Source organism: Agelaius tricolor, unplaced genomic scaffold, assembly GCF_023055355.1.
Source record: "Agelaius tricolor isolate 1412-34295 unplaced genomic scaffold, bAgeTri1.0.p SCAF_5, whole genome shotgun sequence".
In the NCBI taxonomy this organism is placed as follows: Eukaryota; Metazoa; Chordata; class Aves; order Passeriformes; family Icteridae; genus Agelaius; species Agelaius tricolor.
In genome coordinates, this window is record NW_027269265.1 from 36,828,467 (window position 1) to 36,854,603 (window position 26,137).

Genomic DNA, 26,137 nt, shown 5'->3' on the forward strand with positions numbered 1-26,137 from the left:
GTCATGTCATTGAAGCTACCTTTATCAATGGGCTCTCAATTCATTGTAAAGTGAAATGAGATTATTTTGAAATTGATTGATCTGTTAATTTTTACAATAGCAGGGATGATTTTAAAAGACAAATCCAAAATCCAAACTCCCATTTTTTTACTTCTTGTGTAATAATTTTGTCTACTCCATCAATGAGGCAGGGACCACCTCACATGCTGTGTAGTGTCCTGCGCAGTGAAGTCTTATAAATGTGAAGACATAAAGGGTATGTGAGAATGTGAGGAGTAATTAACATTGATTTCAACATTTATTTCATCCTCCCAAATATATCCTCTTAGAGGTCGCTCACAGAAGCATCTTAATTCAGATGCACAAAGTAAGAATATGTCTGAGAAAGTAAGTGAGCTTTTAAAGCTTTTTTTTACAAGGGAAACTCTCTCACAGGTTCCATAGGTGATTTGGAGAATTGTTTCATGCAGTATTTGTCACTGCAATATCTGCTTGGCTGAAAGACAATTTACTGCCTGAACAGAGCAAAATGGAAGGTAAGATGGAGATGACAAAATTTCTTTCATATGTGCCTTTAAGCAAAGAACACAGACTCCCTAAAAGCAATGAAAGCTATAAAAGGCTTTTGTATGCACATTGGTCTGTTTGGATGCCCTTGGCCAAAGTCCTCGTCCCGGGCTGCTGCCAGTCACTACCCCACAAGGGACTGCAAGTTGACAGCTCACCTGTGGGCAAGAGCATTGTGGCCTCCTCAAAAAAGTGATGAGGATGCTTAAAAGTGTAAACCATTTGTTCAATGCCTGTAACCTTGAAGGGAAAATCACTTTTCAGTCTTCATTTCCCTCTCACAATAAGTGCGGAGACCTTCCTTCTGCAGTGCCAGAGGCAGAGACTTTGGTGCAGGTGTGCAGCCCGCGCTCCGCTCCCGGGCAGAGAGAAGGAGGAAGAGGAGGAGGAGCCGGGATTGCTCAGGGGGTGGTGGCGGGGTGAGGCTGCGCTGAGTCAGGCACTCACACACCTGCCTGCCGGCTCCTGGCCGCTTAAAGCACACGGAGCTGCCTGCCGGAGACTCCTTCGGCTACACTACACTAGCACGTTTCACACCTGGCTCCGACAGGAAAGGACCACGATGGGGCTGTTCTACAGCAAGAGCCAGGTAAGAAAAGGCAAGAGGAGGCCCTGCAATGGGCTGAGAAGGCTCCCTTGGCGGCAGAGGGGACCTGCTCCAGGAGGGGATGTTTCACCTCTTGTATCTTCAGCTCTGAGAGTTATTATCCTGAGCAAAGCAGGGTTTCCCTCTGACTGAGTTTTGTGACTAGTTTGTGTTTTGGCCTTCAGAAATGCAAAAACTTTATTGATGTAGTAATTTACTGTTTTGAAGATTCCCAATTAATTTTAAAAAATACCTTTTTGCTTCCACCTAACTGGGCTAGGTAAAACAACCCACTGAGGAAAAATAAGGAGTTATCACTAATGTCAATGAATGCATAGGGAAAGTAAGGAAACTAATACTATGTGAGATGTTAAATACAGCTTTCTTAAAAAGTGTGGCAGTTTTTGGGCATAAGGGAATGAATGGTAATGTATTGTTATATACTGATCTATGTATTTGTTGCAGTGATACTCCCTGCTCTGTAGGTAGTGTGCTGTTTCCTCACAGGTTTGTTAAGTGTCTTTTGGTAGCCACCTTTATGTTTAGGTGGTTTCCCAAAATAATAAAAAGGCTTGGGTTGGAAGGAATCTTAAAAATCATCTAGCTCCAACCTCAGCCCCAGGGGGAGGGATATCACCCACTACCCCAGGCTGCTCAAGGCCCCATCCAACCTGGCCTTGAACACTTCCAGGGATGGGGCACCCACAACTCCTCTGGGCAAAGTGTTCCAGTGCCTCAGCACCTCTGAGTAAAGAATTTCTTTCTAATATCTGATCAAAATATCTTTTTTGGTTTAAAACCATTCCTTCTCATCCTATAACTAGCTGTGGAAAAAGTCACTCTCCCTTTTGTTTAAAAGCCCCCTTTAAGTACCAAAAGCTGCAAATATTTCCTTTGATACATTCCTCAGAGCTTTGCTTAAAGGAAGATTGAGTGAGCTGAATTATTCACAGAGAAGTAATTAACTACAGACTTGTGCCTTTCACTCACTCCTCCTGAGAAGTTTGGGATAGTCTCTGGAAGGCCCTTTCCAGGTCCTCATTTTTTAAAAGCCAGCACTTCTATTTCTATATCAGACAGAAGAATGTAATTATGTAGCTATAAATCAACTGATGTGCAGCATCATTACACCATGATATCGTTACTAATTCCTGCCCTGCTAGATTGTTTGCTGTTCGTTGTGAAATATAATGGATATATATGACATCCTGTGAATTTTCTCAGACCAAGATGTGTGTCAGCTGTATTAATAACACAGCAAGGTTCTTTATCACACCTTTCTTATGAGATTGGGTTGTAAGTGTCAGATACCTCAAGCTGAAGTTTACCACAAGTGTTCTCAGAATGGACAAGGGAGGACGTCAGAGGTCTTGTCTGTGGTCACACTTGGCTACAAACCTTCTGGGAAGAAGGCAATGCACAAGGAGGAACCTCAGTTCAGAAATGTTTTTGTTGTTTGGAACTGAAACACTAATTCAATTCTATCTCATGCTATACTTCTGTTTTTCCTTTTTGCATTCTCATCCCGTGCATTTTGTGTGATTTTCAACAGACAGAACCGTCTCCATGCAACTTGCTCACCGTAAAAATCATACAGATGAAAAATGCCAGGAAAGCTGACTTGTGTGAGTATCTTGGCTATACCCCTGGAGCATCCTCATGCTTGTAAAACTACTCTGAATATATCAAGTGTCACAAACACTACAGACTACATTTAAAAGGAGAGAGATAGAAGATGTGTGATGCTGGTATGCTGGAGATGAGGCAACACAGTTAGAAGATGTTTTTCTTATAACTTTGTCCATATAACACTGAAGTCTAGCCACCAGTTGTAATGCAGAACATGTTTGCACAGATTGCATAAAATATTTCACATCTGAATCTGCAAATAAATGTTCTTTTATTCACAGGAAAGATTGCAATAAGAACTTTTTTTCCATGGTTCCTTCTTACAGAAATGTCCACCCTGTGTAACTCCGGGCCTATCAAAGAATATTTGATGTGAGCTCAGAACCGCACACTTGGCACCTCTTATGGATTATCAAATTTCATTCAGCAAAAGGCATAGCTCACATGCCTAAACATGGCTCACAGTTAGCTTTTTCTATTCTTAAAAACTTTTACAAACTGCCCAGGAATTACAGTTATGCAAATATTTATTAATGGTTCATAAATATCTGAACTGTGAAACATTAGAAAAAATAGCTTGAATGACAACCACCTCCTCCTATCTGAGAAGAGGGCTGATTGTCTTGCATCTGTTCATTTATATACATAGAAAGGTCTGAATGCAGAAAGTTTCTATATGAGCATGACCAAGCTAAAGTTCTTCACTTAAAAAGATCCAGGACAAGATGTTTTTGTGCCTTTCCATAATTATTTGCTTCAAGTTCTGCAACAGTTTGTACAGAGACCAAAGATATGTGAGGAAGAGTTTTTCACTCTGATTTTTAGAGAAGAGCAGTAAGATGCTTTGTTGTTGATGAATGTAGGGGAAGAAGAATCCATATGAACCTTCTGACTAGACTACTTCTACAGCATGGAAAGCATATTTGAAGCTCAGTTATAGTCTGGAGAAAAATCCCTTCCTACAGCTAAAACCTATTTGAATGTACAAACATGCACACTGAGCTGAAAAAAGAGGTGTGGAAAAATTGCAACCCTTAGATATCTCCCTTAGATAATTATGTTCTTTTAAGAGGTCTGCATGACAATGAGCTTACCAACATTCCTCTCAACCTTTTTCTCATCTAGATCAATGCTTTTCATTTTCATGCTTAGGCTGTTTTTGGTTTTTTTCTGAATGGAGTTTATTTTGTTTTGATGGTGTCTTATTCAATATTAGAAAGTTTCACGGGCATGAAACAGGGAGTGAAATGCTCAACCTTTTCTGCTTCCCAGTCCAAGCCATGTCCCAGCACCCCATAGAGCTTTCTAAAGGAGAAGTTTGTGTGACAGGTGATTTTGGAGGGGAAAAAAATTTGCACAAAAAAATGAGGACACGCACTTGTAAAAGGTGAATATTTGTTATGGATGTTCATTGTGTAGGAAAAGAAAATCATACCAGTCAGGGAGCACTGCCTTGCTTATTTATTTCAATGTTGAATCTATTTTTGACTGAAAGCTGCTTATTTCCAGTAACATTTAATTTTACTGAGTGTGAAAATTTTTAGCTGTATTTATCAGAAAGATTTGCATTTAAACTGTTTGAGGACCTATTTTTCTATGCAGCCAGATGTACAGAAGCCACAGAGTTCAATGACAGGATCTTTATAATATAAAAGAAACCTATATTTCAAAAGCTTAAATGAATTAATTTAACCTCTGCTTAGCTTTTCTGACAATGTAAAAGCTAATGCACACTGCGTGTCCATAACTTTATAGGACTTCCACTGAGAAGCAGCAAAACGGGAGTCTTGAGATAAAAAAATGCAAACAAAATTTTGCTGGTTTGTGTAAAACCAGGGGAGTATTTTTGAGTTGATTCAGTCATCTTTACAGTTCTCTAGAGATTAGCTTGACGCAGTCTTACAACTCAGAAGCACATGTCCTCCATCACCAGCAAAGTGGACTTCTGTATAGGACCATTTTCCTTATACTTTTTCTCATTCTTCCTTTTCTCAGCCCTGTTTTTATTACTTTCTCTTTCTTGCAAAGTTTTATAGATAGAGCAAGATTGCAAGTGTCACCTACTTTTGATTCACCTTACTGATTTTTGACATTTTAAATTGGCTTCTTCTATCTCTTGCCAATTGTGCCTAACCTTGCACTAGGTTTCTGTAGAGTTTTCAGATCACTTTGTTTAATACTCATCTAGTGCTTAAAAGGTCTCCCAACCTGGTGCTGCAGGTTAACTTTATTATTGGTCTATCTGCTCTGTTTTCCAGGTAATAGAGATGGGAAAATTAATCCATAACAAGAGAATCTCAAAACATCACTACCATTTCTTATGCAATAGATAGTAAAAGATATTTAATAGGAGTTGAGTGCATAAGAGAGTACTTTTAACTAAGACAATTTAAAGGGTTTCCTTCTGCTTTTTAAACCCCAAATCTTTTTAGTGCACCCTTCCCTCTGATCCCTTAGTGTGTAATTTATAACACAAATTTCCACTTGTGTATTAATGCATATCTGATATCATTATTAACACATGTGAATTTAGTGCCTTGTTTGTGTTCTTCACATTCCCCTTTCTCACTGAGCACACCCACAAGCTCATCAGGCCCATTGGGCTTCTTGATATTCCTGGACCTGTGATTGCTTGCCAGTTCCCAGATTTGGGTGTGTCCTCTGCAAGCATCCTGATTCCCTAATGGGGCAAGCCTTGGATGTGCACCAATCCAACCCACCCTTAAATACACAGCTTTGTCTCCTGAGATTTTGCAAATTTCAAGATCAGCTGCTCACCTTGGGCAACCACGATAGCTCTGGGACAAAGAGAAGGACGTGGCTTTTACAGCATGTGGTTCAGCCTGGGAATTCCCCATGGCAGGAGATCATGAATGCCAAAGCTTATGCAGGTTGCAGGCAGAGTCTGGACAAGTTCATAGAAGAAAAAAGAAAATCCAGTTAAAGTAGGCTCAGGAAGTCTCTATATCTTAAATTGTGAGGACTGAGAGAGCAGTAAATTATGTTTTCCCTCTTACACTCTCCTTAGACACCCATTTATAAATGTGAGGCATGATGTCCATCCTTGATAAGACCAAGTTCCTTCCCAAAAAAAAGTGGGCAAGGGGACTAAAAACCAAGATGCTGCAGAGAAATTAAGTCTTTAAGTGGTGTTAACAAATGGAAAAGCAAGGAAACAAAAGTGTTAAGGGATAAAGAATGTGAAAGTAAGCTACTGCATGGGGATACTAAGTTAAGGAATTTTAAGCCATCGTTCTCTGCTTCCTGAAAATGCCCAAGACCCCTCAGTGGACATTGAATGTGGGCCCTTGGCTAAATGGACCTTGACCAGTACAGAGTTAAAAATATTCTTCATTATTTTCTTAGTAAGAAAATGATATTTTTCTAAGCTTTTATAGTTTTTTATTTTAACTATGCTTTTTCATTTTGGAAATTTCAAGTTTTGGATTTCTTTTATATAAGACAAATTTGGGTACTATATTTTATAAAACGATTAAGTATATTTTATATTTTCAACAAAACTTTTTTACAGAATTGCAGTAGCAATTCTGCCACATATGAGATCAATTCATGTTAAAGTCCCTTGAGATCCAGGAAAAAATTATAGTCAGTAAAATACATTATTGTTTGAGGAACTGTGTTCTACCATGATATTTATTGCAGGAACACACAGACTTCCTCTGGTGTTCTGTTCTTGCATTGTTGTTATTGTTTCATTGTTATTTCTTACTTCACCATTTAAGCAGTTGCAACTACACACCAGCAGCCTATTGTCCTAGGTGCTGCATGAAATATGATTATAAAATCAGAGGATGTGGAGTGATAAAGACAAACAAGTAAGGTTGTTTAGCAATATCTCAACAAAGGTGTGTTAAAAAGAGGGATGTAAATGATATTACATAAATATAGTTTTAGGGATACTTGTAGCGTGCTCTACCCAGAGTTAAGGGGAGGGTGGGGGAAAGTGTGAAAGCTTTTTCTTGAAGTTTACCTATTAGAAGATGAATACTGAATGATCCCTGGGGACAGGAACTGATCTCCTTGGACAGAACAAATTCTGATAAGCCTGCCTGTAAGTTGCCTTCTGTAAGGCCACAGAAGTAGCCCACATTCCTATTTAAAAGATAGTATTAAAAGTTTCAATGCCATCAATTATCTAGTATTTTGCCCTCTGGAAGACAGCGCTGCTGACTTGTCCCCCTGCCCTTAGTCAGGTACCTACTTAGCTATGAAGTGGGCATAAAAGAAGAAAAATGCTCCTCTCCCCTGGTGTTGATAGCTTATATTTTGTGACTTGACTGGATCCAAGTGCAGGAAGACCAGGTCAAGGAGATGCTCTGGGCAAACAGGGTTTGAGACCACATTCTTGGTTCAGGTCCTTTCAGCAGCACAATCAGAAAAAACTAAACTTTAAGTATCATGAAAAATCTACCTCCCAGAAACAGTGAGGAACTAAAGGCAGTCCATAAGGAGAAGGATGCTTGAGGCTTCTGCACAGATTACAGATGGGCTGAAGCTTGCATCTGTTAACATTAAAAAAGAAGTAATTAAAAAGAAAACGTTCGGTTGAGCCCTGCTTAAATTTGACCTCTCGATGAGGCAGATGAGATTTCAGCTTGAGCCAGATGTGTGGGTGTCCTGCTGTTTGGGATGCAGCATGGGGCTGTGGCAATGGTGTTTTTTAGCATGGGTCATGTCGTTGTAATGCTTCCTACACACAATTAAGATCCAGTCCTGCCTGCTATTATCCTGGAAGATAATTAGACACTTAGTGTAATAACTAGAGGAGGAATCCATGCTTTCATAAATACCTGCTGCCACACCTTCTTTTGGCCGGATATTGCCCCACGGGAATACCATGGCTGCCATCCCAAGCATGTTTGACAGCTGTTAATGTGTCATGGTGGAGGGGAGGGACCCAAGAGGTCCCTGGTGTGATGCTGTGCTCTGTGTATCCTGTCAGAGCTTGGTTGCTGTAGTTATGTGTTGGTTAGGCTGACGTACAGGGTGGTGGGGGTTTGCTCGCACGTGGCTGGCTGTGTGAGCCTTGTGTGTGTGCATGCAAAGGCAGAGGGATATTGCAGTGAGACCCACCAGGCAGGGCACAGGATAGGCAGCGAAGTGCCATTTCTCACACACCTGCTTATAACTGGAGGTGGTCAGGCAGAACACCAGCCTGAGGTGTTCAAGATGTGTAAAAAAGGTTCCTGGGTGTTGTAAATGCCTCCCTCTTAACAGCTGGAAAATAATTTACAAACAAGAGGTAATTAGGTTACAGAGGGTACTTCTGAAGTGCAAAAGGCATCATCAAATGCATTTTACAGCTGGGAAGAGGGAAGCATGCTTGTTTAGTGGCTGTCAGAAATCTCCCAGAGAAAGTCAGAGATTAAATGAGAAGTCAGGGCTCTGCTGTCTGACAGGTAGTTGTTTCTCAAAGATGGATGATACATGCAGTAGCAGACAGTGACCACTTACAGATAAGAAACGATCGATGGAGTTTCAAAATACTACTGAGTTCTTTGCAACAGATGAAATCAGAGGATGTGTTACTAATTGGGAAATGTCAATGAAATGAACTTTGGTCTACCCATAGACTTACCCATTTGGATCCTTCTGATCCTTCTCCTAGTGGTGACATGAGCCAACAGCAATCTGAGCTAATATGGGTCAGGGCTTCCCAAGCGCCAAAAAAGATTTTTGTAGGGACATTTCCTTATGCACATAGAATTTTGGGAGCTATTAGAATTGTTAGAAGCTCAGCTAATTTTTATGTGTTTTGATGTTTTTTTAAGAAAACATATATTGTAATATATATGAAAACTATTTAATCAGTCAAAGTTACTCTTCTTTCATTCAGAGTTACTCAGAAAAGATGACTTAAGCCTCAGAGAAATCAGGGGCAAAAAAAGGGCTGATTTGTTAATTCTTGAGTTACACATGGGGAGTCAAGTCAATTATTTTGTGTTTCCCAAAGTCAAGTTTGCTAGTAAAACGAAGTGTGACAGGAGTTAGGCCTATTCAGATGCTGTTCAGATGAAGGTGTGTCTGCTATGTGATGGCAGGAATGTTTGAGTATGTGGTATCACCAAAAGAAGAAATATAATTCTACTAATGGGATTGGCATTTATGGCAATGCCCCCCATGCAATCTTTGGCACTTGTGTAGGTTGTTGTCCCTAACTAAGAGATCATGTTCTGTAGGGAGACCATCCCTGACTTTTGAGTGTGGGTCCACAAGATCGTTAATCTATTGATTCATGCTTGCTTTTTTATTTCCTAATAATGATGACAAATATATTTGCCAGTAGATTATTCTGACCTCAGAATGAAAGTGCTTGTTGATATGCAAGCCCTGCAGACTGCTGCTAACCACTCCTTCCAACTAAAAGCTCCTACGAGGAGTTCAGGTGGGAAGCTGCACTTTACAACTGGCCACTTCAGCTGAGAAAGGAAAATAAAAGCACTGAAGCTGCCCTGCCTACATCTGGAAACATTAAAATTAACAGGTGAACTTTACGACCTGTACATGCCCTGAATGGAAACAGCAGAGCAATGCAATTTTGTGCAAAGAAGCGATGTCAGCTCACTCTGGGCTGGGAAGAACAGACAAGCTTCCACCTGTACATGAAGTGTTGCAAATACCTTTGCCACTCTGGCTGAGGCACAGAGATGTAGGTGAAAATAGTGACATTAGGCAATACATTTTTTAAATACAGCTTTATTGCTGAAAACTCTGCTCCAGTACAGCTGCTTCTCAAAGCAAATGTCATCCATCAAACTGTTTGACATTTCAATGCTTTTCTTATAATCTTCTTCATAGAAGATTAAATTCAATATTTTCATCTCCACAGGTGATTAATCTTCTTTTCTTGAATTTTTTTCTTTATATTTTCTTGAAAAACTCTGTTGCTGAGTGTTTCCTTTTTTAAAATTCATAAGGGAAAAAAGCAGATTGAAATCAGGTGCCTTGGTAGAAGATGTGCCTTCTGTGACAGAAATTTGGCTTCATGGTAACCTTAAATGCAACAAGCTCTTGCCTCCTCTACACTGGCAGTCAGAGGTCCTAGAAGAAAGAAAGGATGCTCAGGAAGTTGACAAGACAGAACTTACAGCCAGACCTACTCTAGACATATAAAGGCATGTTCATGCTTACCTGTGGAAGTCCAGTGTGTAGGAGCTGGGCTCTGTCCATCTGCAGCTCCTGTCACAGCTGCTAATGTCCACGGTGGCCAGCCCTGTGAAGCTACTCTGTGTGTGCCCCTATGTGTATGGATGGCACTTCAGCAACACAACTGAGTATTTTGAATGTCTATTTTTTTTTTTTTTTCCCACAGGACTTATAAAATAGTAGTTCTTAAGAAGAACACGCTTACAGGCCTTCACAATAGTAAAGCAAGATGGTTTTCTAGCAGCAGCTTGATGGTATCTTAGCTAGTGCCAGGCCTGAATTCTATGTACTGCTTTGTGTACAGAGCTTAAAAATGCCCACCTTACAGGGGACTAGATTGTTGCATTGGACCACTGCTTTCCTGCTTTTCCTGTCTTCAACAGTAAGTCAGTCTGATTGCTATGTGAGCCTGAGCCTGCCAACAGCTTCAGTGCAGCACTTCCGCACCAAGACTGTCCAGAACAGCAAGAACCCAACATGGAACGAGACCTTCCACTTCACGATTCAGAGCCAGGTTAAGGTAAGACTGCTCCAGACACCTCCAACAGCTATTCTTACCAGATAGCAAGCACACCATATAGTCCTTCACCTCTACAGGTCCTTCTGAGATCCTTTGTGCAGTATCCACACTCTCTTACTGTATTTTATATCTTTATATTTTGATGGTTTGCTAAGACTGTATCTGCCTGCACAGTCAATGGAGTACACAGAGAGCAACTGCAATATTTCTATTTTTTCATTCTTTCCCAAGGTTCTGCTAAAATGAAGTATATGTAGCATGTTATATTTGTTAAACCCTTCATATTTATTTATTTTTTTCCCCAGAACATTCTGGAGCTTAAAGTTTGTGATGAGGACAAAGTAACTGAAGATGACCATCTCCTCACTGTTTTCTTTGATGTCTCCAAAATCCAGCTTGGAGAAAACATTCAGCTAAGTTTCCAGCTGAATCCACAGGTATGGATAAAATTCAAAGACAAAGTAAAGAGGGTGTGGTCAGGTGAGAATATGCTTGTGTGGAGAACATGCCAAGAGAGAGCAGGGGGGAGCAGCCACCAAGAGGCCCTGCGGTATGGATTCCATTTGTCCTGCAAGGCCTACACTAGGAGTCAGCTAAATTAGTGGATAAGATGCTAGGAGTATATGATACTAGAAGTATAACAGATACAACATGAAGAAAATTAAGTCTGTGGCATGTGAAGCAACAAAAGGTTTATAGAGACCCCTGAAGGGCACAGATTCCTGTAGGGTATCTCTCTCCACAGGATACCAAGCTGTGGTGACTGCCTTAATTTTCTTTTGCAGGGAAAAGAGGAGCTGGAGGTTGAATTCACAATGGAGAGCAGGTGTGTAAGATGAAAGCTGGAGGTGTAAGATGGAAACACAGGGGTACTGCTACAAATTAGTTCACACTTGCAGCCCCCTAACACTGCCAACATCTGAATAGAACAGAAGGTAACTTTGGATAGAGTGTTTAATGAAGAAAGAATGCATGATGGTGCCTGGTATGCATGCATCTACACTGGGCATCCAGACACACAGAGAAGCAAGCACAGGTGCTAGTGGGAGCATAGAGATATCGCTGATGGCAGCTGTTCATCAAGCTGAAAGGCGCATTCTACATAGGAGGAAGTTTTAAGTTTCCCCTCTTTACTGTGGGATCCCAGATGTTTGCTCTGTCATAACTAGGGTTTTTTCTGTTTCTTTGCTGACTGTACAGTTTATAGAGAGAATAAACATGTAGATCAGTCCTTGTGCTGCTGATTTTTAAGGCAAATGGTATTTCCCCCCCTTTTTTTTATCACAGGTTGGATGGATTCAGCAACTTTTTAGCTCTGATTCTACAGTTTGAACCAAACAATTTTGGGCAACAGTGTGATTATGCCATCTGTGTACATTGTCTTCAGTGTGTCAGAAAATTATCCTCTCTAATACACTGAGGAACTTCTCTGTTTGGTGGATGTCCACAAATGTTGCAAAATTCAGACTAACCTGTGAGAGGCAAATTGGATTGAATATGCATGTGGAATTTCTGATTCTGTTTATCTGTGCTGCCTGTACAAAGATTGACTTTTTCTTTAAAAGATAATGAAATAATGCTTAAAGAAGAGTCAGTAAAAGAGTAAAATAAGAATGTGCTGGTTTTGAAATGATTGTTTTCCATTTTGTCTTTCAGTCCAGATCCTCCTGAAAACATTATTACTAATGGAGTTCTAGTGGTAATTTTTATTTCATAATCCTTTTCCCTTCTGTATAGGAATGCTTGTTGCAAAGCTGGTGTTAAAGTACCAGGCCATTGTGATAACATGGAGGCATTGACCAAGACCAACACACACAGCCTAAAGCTGGTGTTGGCATTGGCTGTCCCGTGTGGTCCCAGTTTGCGCTGGGAAGAGATTAGAGCAGTGAAGACTGTGAGGTGCTGCCAGTGCTCACCTCTGCCTAAACTGAGCTCTGCTCAGGGAGAGCTGGGCACCCTGTTTGGAGAGCCTTCTCCTGTGGCTGATCCTCCCCCAGGCCCTTTCAGGGCCATTCCTGCAGGCAGAGTGAGCAGATCCCTTTACTCATCTCTGTGCATTGTTATTTCCTATGTGGAAGTCCAATCCCATCTCCCTAGACCTGGTAGTAGGTTTACAGGCTGGCACCACCTCTCCCCTGAGGTCTGTGCCCCAAGACCCTGTCAGCATGGGTTGGTGTAGTGGATGAGCTCTGCTGACAGTGAATGCCTTTGTCTCTTGCCCTGTTGTCCCTTACAGTCCCGTGAGGTTTCCTGTTTGGACGTGCAGGTGAACGATGGGAGGCTGAGGAAGGACACTATAGGTGAGCCTTTCACTGACTTACAGAGCAAATCAGGTTGCCGCTTAATGGCAGAAGCACTCCGTGTTTCACACTTGAATATGTTGGTTTTAAAATTATTTAGGATGCAAGACAAAATCTCACTGATGCCAGTGGCCTCTGGAGATGGTTGTAGTTGATCAAAAATACCGATTATTCCTGAATTTGGTGACATGAGCATGTGGTCTAATTTCCCCAGAAAAGATTTTCCTCTGCAGTGACACCCTGCCAGATATTTACAATTTTCCAAAGCATTTGTGCAAGGAATTGAGGTTTTTTGGGTCCTAAACTTGAAGTAACTCCTGTTGTCTCTGGATTCTGGGACAAAGTAATGGGCAGAATGAGAATTGGGCCTCTTTTACCTCCTAACTTCATAGAATACTTTAGGTATAACAATATAAGACATGCCACTGGTTGAAACACAAGACACAGTATGTTGAGAAAGACATTTACTGAACACTTAAAGCAGTGTATCACTGCCATGTCAAGCCCATACTTGTGGAACTGTGTGCCTCCTATGCAATTTTTCAAGTATCTTCTTCTGACATCTCATGATGACCCCAATCCAGCACACTGCTTAAGCACCTGGATGATCCAGCTGAGCTCAGAGAAAAAGTTTGCTAGATGTGACTGAAAATGTTTAAGTGAGGTAATTCTTTTGAAGGCTGAATATATACTTTGGAGTGTGTAGCTTTACAGAATATATTTTACCTTGAACCTTGTGGATTGATTTCTACATAAAGGCCATTTTTTATTACTTCAACAGACATATCAGATGCTTTTTCCATGAAAGGGAAAAACCATAAGACATTATTTAAGTGCTAGAAATATTTCAAAAGAAATATTACAGGTTGAAGGAAAGAGAAACATGATAGAGGGACTGAGATTTAACTGATATCAAAGAGAACTGTGGTCTGATTAAAAAAACACATTTCTCCCAAAAGTCCAAAATTTTCAAAGTATCTCAGCAATAAGATAGCATATAATATTACTACATTATTCTGGTGTAATAATAAGGTATTTTGCACATTTCAGACTTTCAGAAGAGTGTCCCCCCAAACTATTATTGGCTGTGAATCATTATCTGATGAACAGAACCATAGCATCTGCTATCACATGTATTTGGAAGTGCAGTGGTGCTATAGCAATAGTCACTATATGACACGTTCTGTACACCATCTCTAAAACCCTCAGATAAATCAGTCTATTCATTCTTCCTGTAATTTGGGTATCAAATTGATGTTGTTACTTTAGGAAAGCATTTATTACATTACTGTGCAAACAAATCATCTACTATTTTTGAAGAGCTTAAGTTTGAACACCTTTGCTTCAGAGAGAAAGTTTGCATTAACTGTGGACGGGTCGTATGAAGGAACCCAGACGCACACGCTGAGCTCCTGCCTGTGCCCCACGTCCCCGGCCAGGTTCCACTACATCAAGTACAACCAGTCGGCGCTCACTGTGGCTCTGCCGCGGCGCAGACGCCTCAGCAGGGTACGTGAGCACCACTAACATGTAGCTCTTTCACTGGGGACCTCCAAGATCTGAGTGTGTGTGCAGATCTGTGTGTGCTGGGAATTGGTTAGAGCATGTATGTGAGACAGGGGAGACTGCTTTTACCTTTTTTCTCTTGTTCTTTTTTTTTTTTTTCTTTTTTTTGGTAGAATCTCTAACTTGTTTATTTTTCTCTTACCACTTTTTCCAGTCTATATCAAGTCAAAATGAAAGGGACATGAATGAATCTGTGACTCTACCTCTGAACTCGCTTCCTATACAAGAGAAAATATCAATAGGAGAGGTGAGAACAAATCTTTCTTAACAGAAAACAGCCCAACACCACTCAGTTCGGTGGATGATTAGTCTTAGAGCTCAGTGATTCAGTTCCTGTCAGACACAGCATGCTGTGGTATAAAGTGTGAATGACAGTCGCTCTGCAACTATGCAATACTTACTTTTTCTTCTGTTTTGCAGTGGATCCAGGCATGCCCTGTGAAATCCTGTTCTGAGTTTAAACTAACTTCTTCAGGACATGTCTAATATGTATGTTTATCAACATAGTATGCACCCTAACAGTATGGCACTTAGGACTTATATTTTCAAAGTGAATGCCTGAAGTAGAAGATAAAATAGAGATCGTCCATATGTGTATGGTTCAGATGCCCAGCTTTCAACAACCTTCCCAAATAATGAATTTTAAACTATGAGAAGCTGAAGAGCCCTAAGCCCACCGAGCTTGGGTGAATGGCTTACTTTTATTCAACCCAGATTGTGCTGGAACTTGTGAAGGTCTCTCACAGTACAGGCCATTGCTGGCCAGATTCTCCAGCCACATTGCTGAATTCAAAGATAGTGAAACTCAGGCCCTAGGTGGAGTGGGGGAGGGAGGTGCAGGAGTAACAGCCTGAGCTTGCTTACACTGTTTGTATTGCAATTTTCAGGACAGGACGATTGACTTGTACACAAAGGCAAATGAATGGTAAGTGAGTCTCCAGCAAGACCTGATTCTATAACTAGGGGACATCTGCTCCTACACAAAGCTCATTTGAAATCAGCAGCGGTCAATGCAGGCTCAGATGGCAGCAGATGTGTGAGTTCATCATGGGTTGTAGGCTTTTATTTGTGAGGTTCTCCTTTTTAATTGATGGCAAATTAAATAATGGGTCGCCTGTCCTCCAAATTTCCAAGCTGCTAGCGCATCTCAGCAAGAGGTCTTGATTTGTGTGCACTACTATGCCCAAAGATGGAGAAAGCAGCTCCACAAAGAAATCACACTTCTGAATTATACAAACAAAATAACTTCAAGGCATGGTAGCTGTTTCTCTAATATTACAGCTGCAGTGCCTGTATCTAGTTACAGGATGCATGGCAGCACTACTGACACTTGAAAAACAAATTATATGAGCAAATAAAACCAGAAGTCTGTAGTAGATACCATAATGGACAGTGTGTCATGTTTTGCTCTGCCTTCCTATTTACATTCTCATTTTCAGCCACAGCAATTAGCAGAGGCCTGTCTGTGGTGCTGTTTTTTCCCATTTATTACATTATACTGTCCACAAACTGGTCTGTAAACACTCACAAGCACAGCTGAGTTGTCCACAGTGACTAATAATACAACAATATCTGTGCCCTGGTCTCAGGACTCAGGGTCTGTGTTTCAGACCAAGAAACCTTGATGCTCGCCTGGGGTTTGACCTCTGCACAGATGAACAGAATTTCCTGCAAAACCGAAAGAAGGTAGTTGCTGCTGCACTAAAGGACGTTCTTCATCTGGAGGAAGATCTGCAAGAGCATGAGGTAACTAGTTAAGGCCACTTTTGGGGGATTTTTCTCTCTCATTTCCCTCAAGCCTGGAGATGAGAGATGATTTTTTTACCTCCATCTGGATAAGGAGTGAGGATTGTTAACATCAGCTCATCCTTCCAGGCACTCTGCCACCAGTGTGATCTCAGCTAGAGAGTTCAACTGTCTATTTAGATGAGCAAAATCTGTGTTTCCACTCAGCTTGCAAGTGAATTATTTGAAGGCATTTCAAACCAATAGTTTGGTCTGTGTTTCTTAAAAATCCTCTCTGAAGTGCCAAGACCTAGTTTATCCCACAGGCATGTACAGTATAGAGAAATGGTGCTTTATCTCTTAATTTATGTGTTTTATCTTACTAGTGTCTGGATGCTGCTTTTGCATTTCTGTAATCTTTTGGCATTATTTGTGCCTTAATGCCACTCTTTCATCTATACTTTCTGCTCTTTTTTTGTGTCAAACAGGTGCCTATAGTGGCTGTGACCACTGCAGGGTGTGGTATAAGAGCCCTCACTGCCATGTATGGCAGCATTTTGGGTCTCCAAAAGTTGCGTGTTCTGGATTGTATTTCATACATCAGTGGTTCATCTGGCACAACATGGTGAGGAATCGTTTTGATACTGTTGTTTGGATCTTGTTGTGTTAAGAAAAGCCTATGTTCTGTCTCGGTTTCAGAAAGGGTAAAAGTGATAAATTGAGTTATTGCTTCCATCTCTGGGCCATGAATCACCTATGAAAGAATTATTGTGCATCGTGACCTATCCCTAACCAAAAGAGGAGACGTTATTGGAAGTGTAAACATCCTTAATCCTATGGAAAATGATCTTTTATTGTTATTTACTGTTTGACAGAAACAGCATTGACAGCTGTTGTGTTGCATCTCAGTTTAAATGATTTTTTACTGGTTGACTTTAGACTTTCATTTCTGCTCAAAGTAAACTCAAAAAGAAGAGTAACTAAAAGATAAAATTATATGCATCCAAAACTCTACAAGGTTTTCAAGTTTTCTCTGAGTTTCAAAGCATCTTGTTAATTTCTCCCTGCATTCCATTGTGTTTCCTGTCTGCAGGACAATGACAAAGCTATATGAAGATGCTGATTGGTCACGTAAGGATCTTGGGGAAGTAATTATTGAAGCACGGAAGCAATCAGCCAAGTGCAAGATGGGGGCTTTTTGCTTGAAAAGTCTGAGGAATTATTACAGAGAGCTGAGCCAAAGGACCCAAGCAGGACATAAAACATCTTTTATTGATCTGTGGGGGCTCATGATTGAAGCCATGTTAAATGATGGGGTAATGTCTATACATCTTTCTTCTCATAAAGTTGTTGAATTAATGTTTACAACTATTTCAAGAAACTAGAGCCCTAGGAAGGGACACCTGGTCAGTAACACTGTACTTGGTGCATAGGCATAAGAACACCGCTTATTTACATTAATATCTTGGAGACAGAGTGTGTGTCTACACTGGAGCCTGAAGTGTGATGGAATGTGCCAGAAATGCTCAGACTAGCTCAAAAGTAAGCATAATGCTGATTAACACTACTGCTGTGCAAGAAATTTTTAAGGTTCTTAGGTGTTTTTCATGGCCCTATGCTTTTATCTCTCCACTGCTGCAATATTTGCACAAGGTGCAATCTTGACTTGATTGTACTGCAGATGTACCCATTAAGTTCAGCAGTTCGTGACTTAGTGATAAGAAAGTATATAGATCCAGAGCTGGTGAGATATATTAGCTACAGTGAGTGCCTTTCAGCTATTTTGAATTTGATCTCCCAGGATCTTCAATTTCTAATTTTATTGTAATGATACAAGCAAAAACTTTCCAAACTTTCTCCAGACTGATGATATCTGGAAAAAAGTTTGAAAGTTTTTTTTGAAAAACAATTTCAAAATTATGTAAACATGGTTTACTTTTTGTCTAGATGAAACAGATAATATTAAATATTCTCATTTCATATAATATTCCACACAGTGTTTCCAGCCTCAGTGCTACATAGCAAAATTTGCTAGAACTTAATTTGGCTGAAGTATACTCAAAACCTCCATTTCCTGTATAAGTCATTAGTATTGGACAGCTCAAGGACTTTTCCTCTGTGGATTTTAACTTTCAATATAGTATTTAAAAAAAGAAATCTTGATTAGAAGAGTCGTTAATGTGCTACCTTGAAGAGCTCTTATCATTAACAGATGAAGTATATGATAACAGTTGAATTACCCAGATATGCAGTATATTCTAACTTACATTTAACCATACAAAGCTAGAACAGAATGTGAAGTGATTCACCGCTTTCATCGTATACTGAAAGGTGAACATTGCCGGTTATCTTAACAGAAATTGTTCCTGCTTTCTTGTCCTCAGTTATTCAAGCACATGGAAGTAAATTTAGGAGCAAATTCAGGAAAATTATGTCTTAGTCTTTATAAGCTCATGTTTTTAAGGAACTGATTATAAGGTAACTCTTTGGGTTTTTTTTTTCGAATCCAGAAAAGCCACCACAGACTTTCTGATCAACGTCAGGCAGTGAACCAAGGTCAGAACCCACTGCCCATCTACCTTGCCCTTAATGTCAAGGACAAAGTTGCCACCAAAGATTTCAGAGGTAATGTTTCAATTGTGAAAAGAACTATGTTTTCACCAAGGGAGATACACTGTGGGGATACAGTAAATAATGATGAATTGTTTTAAATTCTCACTCCAAGCCCAGAGAAGCAGTGTTCAGAAATGTATCATGTCCAGTTACTCTTTACATGTCAAGAGTTCAATAATTTTTAAGATCTCTTGGCATACAATTGTCTATTTTCAGGTATTAACTTCGGACTAATAACACAACATAATTCTGTGACAAAGTCTCAGAGATTATATTAATTCTTCAAGAAAGTAATTCACTAGAGCTTTAAGTTTGCTGAGTATATGTTCTGGCCCATGATGGGAACTATATGATCTTTAAAGTCCTTCCCATCCAAACTATTCTGTTACTGTTTCTCATAGCTGGCTAAAGGCAATAGAAGTCAATGTGAGTTCTAGTCCATCTTCCATGAGAAAACTTTGTACTCACTAAATATAAAGAAGAATTTGAATTTTCTCCAGCCCTGACATAGTTTTTTCACAAACCTGGGGACAGTATGATAGCTGGTTCAGCAGCGGCTGTTGGCAGGGTTTGCTCAGGACACATCCTGAGTCAGTTTTCTTGTGAGAGCCAATGTCTGAGAGGCTCATTCCAAACTTGGCAGCAGGGCTATTTTCTATAGTGGAGCTAACCTTGGTGCATGTGTTGGCAGAGTGGGTGGAGTTCACGCCATACGAGGTGGGCTTCCTGAAATATGGCGCCTTCATTCGTGCAGAGGATTTTGGCAGTGAGTTCTTCATGGGCCGCTTGATGAAGAAGATCCCTGAGTCACGAATCTGCTTCATGCAAGGTAACTCACCAACCAGGGGGAGTGACAAGATTTTAATAAAAATATCAATGATTCAGGAATTTGTACCCAAAAAACTGCTGTTTTCATGAGGCAGCAGAGGCACTGGGTCAGGCTCCCCAGGGAAGTGGTCACAGCACCAAGCCTGCCTGAGCTCAAAAAGAGTTTGGTCAATGTTCTCAGGCACAGGTGTGATTCTTGGAGTTGTCCTAGGCAGGGCCAGGATGATCCTTGCAGATCTCTTCCAACTCAGGATATTCTGTGATTCTATGTTTCCTGAGACTCATTCAACTGCCCTTGCCAGCAAATGTGGTTTTATCATTTGGCCTAAGAGAAAAATAAATTAAAATGGCAAAGAAGTTGTTATGTAACTTTGTGAGTGCTTTTAAGGCATCATCATTTCCTGTAGCTTGCAAAAACTTTTCAAAGCTGAAAATCTATTATACTTTCTGGAAGCCAAATAAAATGTTGAAAAGAAATCAGTGGGGTGAGAAAGAGGAGGATCAAAGAAGGAGCTGTCTGAAAAATACTTTTTTATTAAAGGAAAAAGGAAATCAAAATAGGAACATGAAAATTGAATTTTAAAAAATTCCAGGTAAAACATGGTGACAGGGAAAAGACTTGGACTTTTTTCTGAAATAAGTTTGCACTTGGAGTCTACCACTGAAACAGATGTCTAAACTTATGCAAAAATTGGATAGAAATAAGAACAAGTTAGAGAACAGCTGGGGAAGGAGCAGAAGGCAGTTTTAAAAGAACTTGTGTTTATGTCTGCATTGCTTATTATACCTCTCTGACTTTCTAGGAATGTGGAGTAGTATCTTCTCCAAAAATCTCTTGGATGCCTGGCATGCAGCTGACAATTCAGAAGACTTCTGGCGCAGGTGGACCCAAGACAAAGTGACTGAAATAGGTAAACCAAAATACTTCGCTACAGACTCCTCTGATAGGGTAACTGCTTTCACATTTCCCATTTTTTGAGCTTTTCTGTCATCCTGTTTCTCTCAGTCTCTGGGTATGGGACATACCAGAAAAATGAAGTTATTTGATTTTACTGAATAGTCAGTGCTTTGCTTGAATAGTGAGACTGTGACAAGAAGGAAAGGCACCATCAGACAGGCCTTGATATAAAAGAGATAGGGATAGGCAGTCTCTAAAGTGTTGTCCTTAAAAGGCTGGGAAAGAAATACTTGTGTCAAAGCCTCATGTAATCTATTTGTTAGCCAGAAAGAAGCTTGATGGTTTGTTTCAATATCTCCTTGCTCTGCACAGCACATCCTTCCCTCAAGATCTGACTAAATGGAAAGACTTACTAGACATCAAACAAGGTCAATGTGGTGGAGCTCTTACAGCAGCTGAGAGAAGCAGCTCCATGCTGAAAGACCATTCCTTGGAAATACTCATGAGCATCTTCATGACAAAATTCAAGCAAAGCCAGTAAATAGACTTGGGCCACATTTCTGTGGACTATGTTTTCATAAAAAACCTCCGAAGTCTCATGTTTGAGTTTATATAAATAATTTGCAAGTTTTGTTGAATTCAGGTGTCCACAACTGAACCAAATAGAACAATCTAGCTTTTTAAAAGTGAAAATATTTAGTTTGAAAGTAAAATGCAGAAATTTTTCTATGCTTTTCAAAATAAGCTTTAAATTTAATATTTAACCTAAAAGCAGTAATCCCTTAAAATATATTAATAAAATTATTTTCCCTGTTTGTTGTTCGCTTGGAAAAGTGAATTACTTCAGTGTGTACCAATATCATACTATTTGATAAGAAAAATATTCTTTTTGTCATGTGTAACCAACCAGAGTTTAGAAAACACAGGCTTATGCTTTTGTCACAGAATTAACTGGAACTCACAGCAGACCATAGGGAAAATAATGCAATGCTGAGCTGTGAACACACCATTACAGAAGACCCAGTGACCCTTTCTCCTCTTTGTCTCTAGCCTCTGCTTAATTATGGTTATAATTCAATTTCATGCCATTTACGCTGTGTATCTCCAGAGGAACAGCCAGACCTTCCTGAGAAGCCATATGAGATGGCCACGTGCGTTTTCACTCCTACGAGCGGCCTCTCCACGACGCTCCGGGACATCCTGACGGATCGCCCTGCTGTCTCCAAGTACCACAACTTCCTAAGGGGCTTCCAGATGCACAATGAGTACATCCAGCATGAACATTTCACAAAATGGAAAGGTGTGGATGGCTCTCCTGCCTACATATCTCATTGGGGCAGGCACAGGGGCTGGGAATTAGTGGGATGTTTGTATGTCCTGAAGAGAACTGACTGGGTTTTGTGGTTACCTGTTAGTGTTCACAGAGAAGAGGGAGAATGAAGGAACTACCCACACCTTTCACTTTCAGTAACACAAATGTTCAATTATTTAGTCCTTGGGTACTCAAAGTCCTCCCAGGAATAAAAATTCCTAGGATGGGGTTCTGAATATAAGGCAACATCTGTGTAGGTTTCAGTGCAGTTCATGGGTTTAGAAACATAACAAAATGTGAGGGGAGAGGCTGAAGGAGCTTTAGGTTGCTGCATGCTACCTACTCTAATGCAAAGGGAAAATCCTGGATGGGAGGGAAGCTCACCTTCCTTTTGCCTTCTAACTTGACAGATGTCTTTTTGCAGTTTGCTAATAGCTCTGAAACTTCTATTCTTTAGACACTTTGCTAGACACCTCTCCCAATGACCTGAGAGGCAACTCAGAACATCTGGAGCTGGTGGATGCAGCTTTCTTCTTTGAAACGAGTTACCCACCCCTTCTGAGACCAGAGCGGAAAGTGGACGTCATCATACACTTAAATTACACAGGTGGATCACAGATATTGGTGAGAAGTCTCAAAACTGATTTTCTTTCACAACAGCTTTTGCTTTGCTTTCCACTACTTTCAAACAGGTGTCTATGAAACATGGAACTTAGTGGAATTTAGTAACATGCTGTTTTCAAACCTTTGAAAAAGAATGGAAATTTCTAGAGAGGAAAATATGTGTATTTTTCTCAAATTACTTTTGAAACATCACCAAGTTCTTCACCAGTGTAATACAAACAGGCAAAGTGAAGTTAAGAAAGCCTTGCTGCAATGTTTATTATGGTCTTATATATAATATTTAACACCACAAATATAGTTGGGCAATGTCTGTGATTCAAGTGCTGAATTTAATCTGCATTTTGCTTATAAATGCAAGAGTTTTTTCTTCCTTTTTTATTTTAATGTTGATTTTCTAGCAAGAACAGCCTAGTGAGTAATGGGTTTCTTCATCTCTATTTTATCTTTTTTAATAAATATATTTTTTCTCCCTAAATGGTGGACTTGAAGTGAGGTATCAATTGCATTTGCTGCTCTTGCAGATATCTAATTTGGTTAAGATGGTTATATACATTTTGAAAGCAGTATTTAGTATTTAACCACAAAGTTCAGTGGTGAATGTTCTGCCAGTTTTTCAAGTGGAAGACATTTAAATGGTGCAATTGCACATGAAAAATACTTGTCTTTGTACTTCAGTGGAAATGATAATATCTTCAACTATATTTCTTTCTTGTAGTCTGAAATCTTTTGGAAATACTTAATTCCAAATGAAGTGGTACTTTTTTGTTAGATATTTTAACAAAGTTGGTCACCACAAACGGGCCTTCTGATGAATATTTTTAGTGCTATATTTTGAGGTCTAGAGCATGTTATTTGAAAATCTCATGTTATTTCTAAAATTCAAAGTTAGAGACATGAGTAGATTGGTCTTAAAACCCTGCTAAAGTTTACTGAGGTCAATGCACAAATTATCCTGCTATATAAACAGATAATGGTACTGGGACTCCTACTGCCTTAGACTGCAAATATAGTTTTGCTTAGAGGCACATTTTTTCTCACTCAGTTCTCATTTAATCAGTGGTCTATAAAGTGATTTGAATTTATCTGTTCTGTTTCTACATCATATTCTCATTTTAGAGATGTGCCTTAGTACAGGTTTAAACTCTCTTTGCCATCTTGATATTAGGTGTTTTCCCGGAAGACAATTTCCAAATGGTTCCTCAGGCAACTGAGAAGCAGTCCTTGGGGCTGCAGGTGTCCACGTTATTTCTGCTGTCTGATTCTCAGTCTGTTTTGTGCAACTTTGCATGAACTGCTGGGCTTTGGCAGCAGTCTGAACCTTCCTATTTTTTCTGTTCCTTGTGCTGCTGCTGTTGACCAGCCCCTGGAGCAGGCTTGCAAATACTTTGCAGAGCAGGAAATTCCTTTTCCCTGCATTGGACTGACAGATGATGAGAAGAACCTGAAAGAGTGCTACATGTTCGATGGTGCAGACACCCCAGGAGCTCCTCTGCTGCTTTATTTTCCGTTAGTGAATGACACTTTTCAAAAATATGTAGCACCTGGTAAGTTAACAGTACCCAGGTAACTTTATTGACTCAAGGAACATTCCCACTCCCTGGGTGTTTTTCCCTCAACCCAACAGAGCCTCCCTTTGTTTGCTTGTTCAAACAAGTGAATAGATTGCAAAATGGGACGATTCAAACTGTTTGCAAAATCTGGTGAAGTCTTGTGCATATTTTTATTTGTGTCTTGGTGCAATTCAGGGAATAGAAGAAATGTGTTCTTCAACTAGAAGAATGGAAACTAATCTCCTCTTGTAATTTCTGAGAGTTTACTTTAGTGAATAGAACAAAGTATATTTTTCAAATTATGTGTGGTTTTATGACACCAAGATCTAGGTGAGAATCACAGTATAGAATGGTTCTCTGAAGGGCCACTATGCCTTCTATTTAGGCCATTTAAGATGCTGGTTTAATATGCTGGAATATCAAAGCAATCGTACATAAAGTGTCCTTCTGGATTAGTATTTGAGATGGAGACTTTGCTTTTAAGATGGTTTCCAAGCCAACGAATATTCTGCTTCCTCTTGTCCCGTATATCTCTATTCCTTTTAGTTTGTGTTGTACCAAAGAATCTGCATGGTAACCCTTGAGCAGGGGTGACCTCACAAAATGATGTGCCATGAGCTGGCCAGCAGATGGTGCTGATTGCAATGGAAATGACACTTGCTTTATTCCAATAGGCTTTGTTCAGAAGCAGATTTCTCAAGAGATCGTAGCACTGCACTTATCTTCATAGTAATTGCATCTATGATCTCTCCCTAATTATTATTGACCTATCAAAGTATGGTATTTCTGTGGGACTGTACAAACACATTCCTTTTTTTCCCTTGACAGGCATGGCACGTACTGCTGCTGAAATGGAACAGGGCAAAGTTGATATCTCCAGTTTCTCTTCTCCATACTCAACCAGGGAGGTCTCGCTGAAAGCAGAAGATTTCAACAAGCTTCTGAAGCTGGCTAATTACAACATAATGAACAACGAGAACATGATTCTTCAGGCCTTGCGCACGGCTGTGGCACGGAAGAAACAAGCCCTGAGCCAGCCAGCATCCCAGGCACAGCCCTCTGCTTGAACAGCATTTCCCTGTCCCTTACTAAGCATTTACCAAGACAGCATACCTGTGATAAATACTTCACCATTCTTGACAGGGGCCATAGCTTTCTAAGTAACCTTCTCAATCCTATCCAGAATTGTGGTATTAAACTCAGCAGTTTCTGTTGTTAATACCATCTCAGTGTGATGTTCAAAAGATGAAGATTCAGCTGTGTGTGATAGGGCAATAGCATTAGCTCTCCTTGTCTGCAATCTCTTATGGTCTTGGTGGCTAGCTGCTAATATTTTTTCATATGCAAAATATTTTGGCATTGGGACTATTGGTAGCAAAACCATAAAGCCCTCTTCAGACATCAAAGGTGATTGCCATGCAGTTTCAATTTAAAACATTTTACTTAGTTTTAACAACCTGAATGAAATGGGCTTCTAGCTTTAAAGAGTTTTGTTTCCCAGGTGCTTCTTTTTGCTCATAAATTGTCGTGAAATCAGTATTTTATGAAGGGTGTTTAATTTTTCAAATTTGTGTTGGACAACAGAGATATGGATCAGTGGCCATTTAGGTCTTTGATCATCTATTCTTATCAATTAAATCAAACTTAGACATTTGATTTGAAGGACTATTGCTATTTCCTCTCACAACTGTGTCCTGTCCCAGATCACAAATATGTTCTGCAGTTATCTCCCCAAAATGCAATTTTGCTTTAGCATCATCTGGAACTTGTTCAGTACAGTGTATTGAACTATTATGAAATCAGAGAGCATGTGAAAGGGATTGCAGGATGTATGGTAATTCAACACTGGAGACACGCAGTAAGATACCAATTTTCTGCTCACTGCATCACAGTGTATCCCATACTCCAGCACACTTAAGGCCAAGAAAAGTCCAGCAGAGACAGATGTGGAGCTTCTGTTTCTGGTGAATTCTTCCTTAGAGGTAACTGGAGAGAGAGAAGTATTCTTTTCTAGATCTGGAGCTGGTTAAGACGTTGATTTTTACTGGTTTTACATAAAGAAGCATTGTGAAAGAAAGGCAGATGCTGGAATCTACGAGTTTGTCAAGGGTCAGCCAAGATGAGCCTTACAAGAGTCCCTCAGAGCCTAAACAAGTAGGCAAGAGTTATAGAAGAGCTATTTCCTTCCACAAATTTTCCAGCAAGGTACATAGATAATATCTGCCTTATATTCTAAAATCCTGCTCACTGTT

At 40.0% G+C, this 26,137-nt stretch overlaps 1 protein-coding gene across 1 annotated transcript; it reads left to right on the forward strand.

Moving 5' to 3' along the window:
- The first annotated feature begins 1,129 nt into the window (after nucleotides 1-1,129).
- Nucleotides 1,130-24,952, forward strand: LOC139590129 (cytosolic phospholipase A2 epsilon-like). The gene is made up of 20 exons (XM_071427306.1): nucleotides 1,130-1,156; nucleotides 2,706-2,778; nucleotides 10,333-10,469; nucleotides 10,775-10,906; nucleotides 11,255-11,295; nucleotides 12,126-12,168; nucleotides 12,706-12,769; nucleotides 14,118-14,278; nucleotides 14,490-14,582; nucleotides 15,223-15,260; nucleotides 15,925-16,081; nucleotides 16,549-16,685; nucleotides 17,154-17,376; nucleotides 18,571-18,685; nucleotides 19,365-19,502; nucleotides 20,305-20,412; nucleotides 21,508-21,699; nucleotides 22,169-22,335; nucleotides 23,696-23,879; nucleotides 24,714-24,952. The coding sequence occupies exons 1-20, from the start codon at nucleotides 1,130-1,132 to the stop codon at nucleotides 24,950-24,952; spliced, it is 2,469 nt and encodes an 822-aa protein (XP_071283407.1).
- Nucleotides 24,953-26,137: the final 1,185 nt, after the last annotated feature.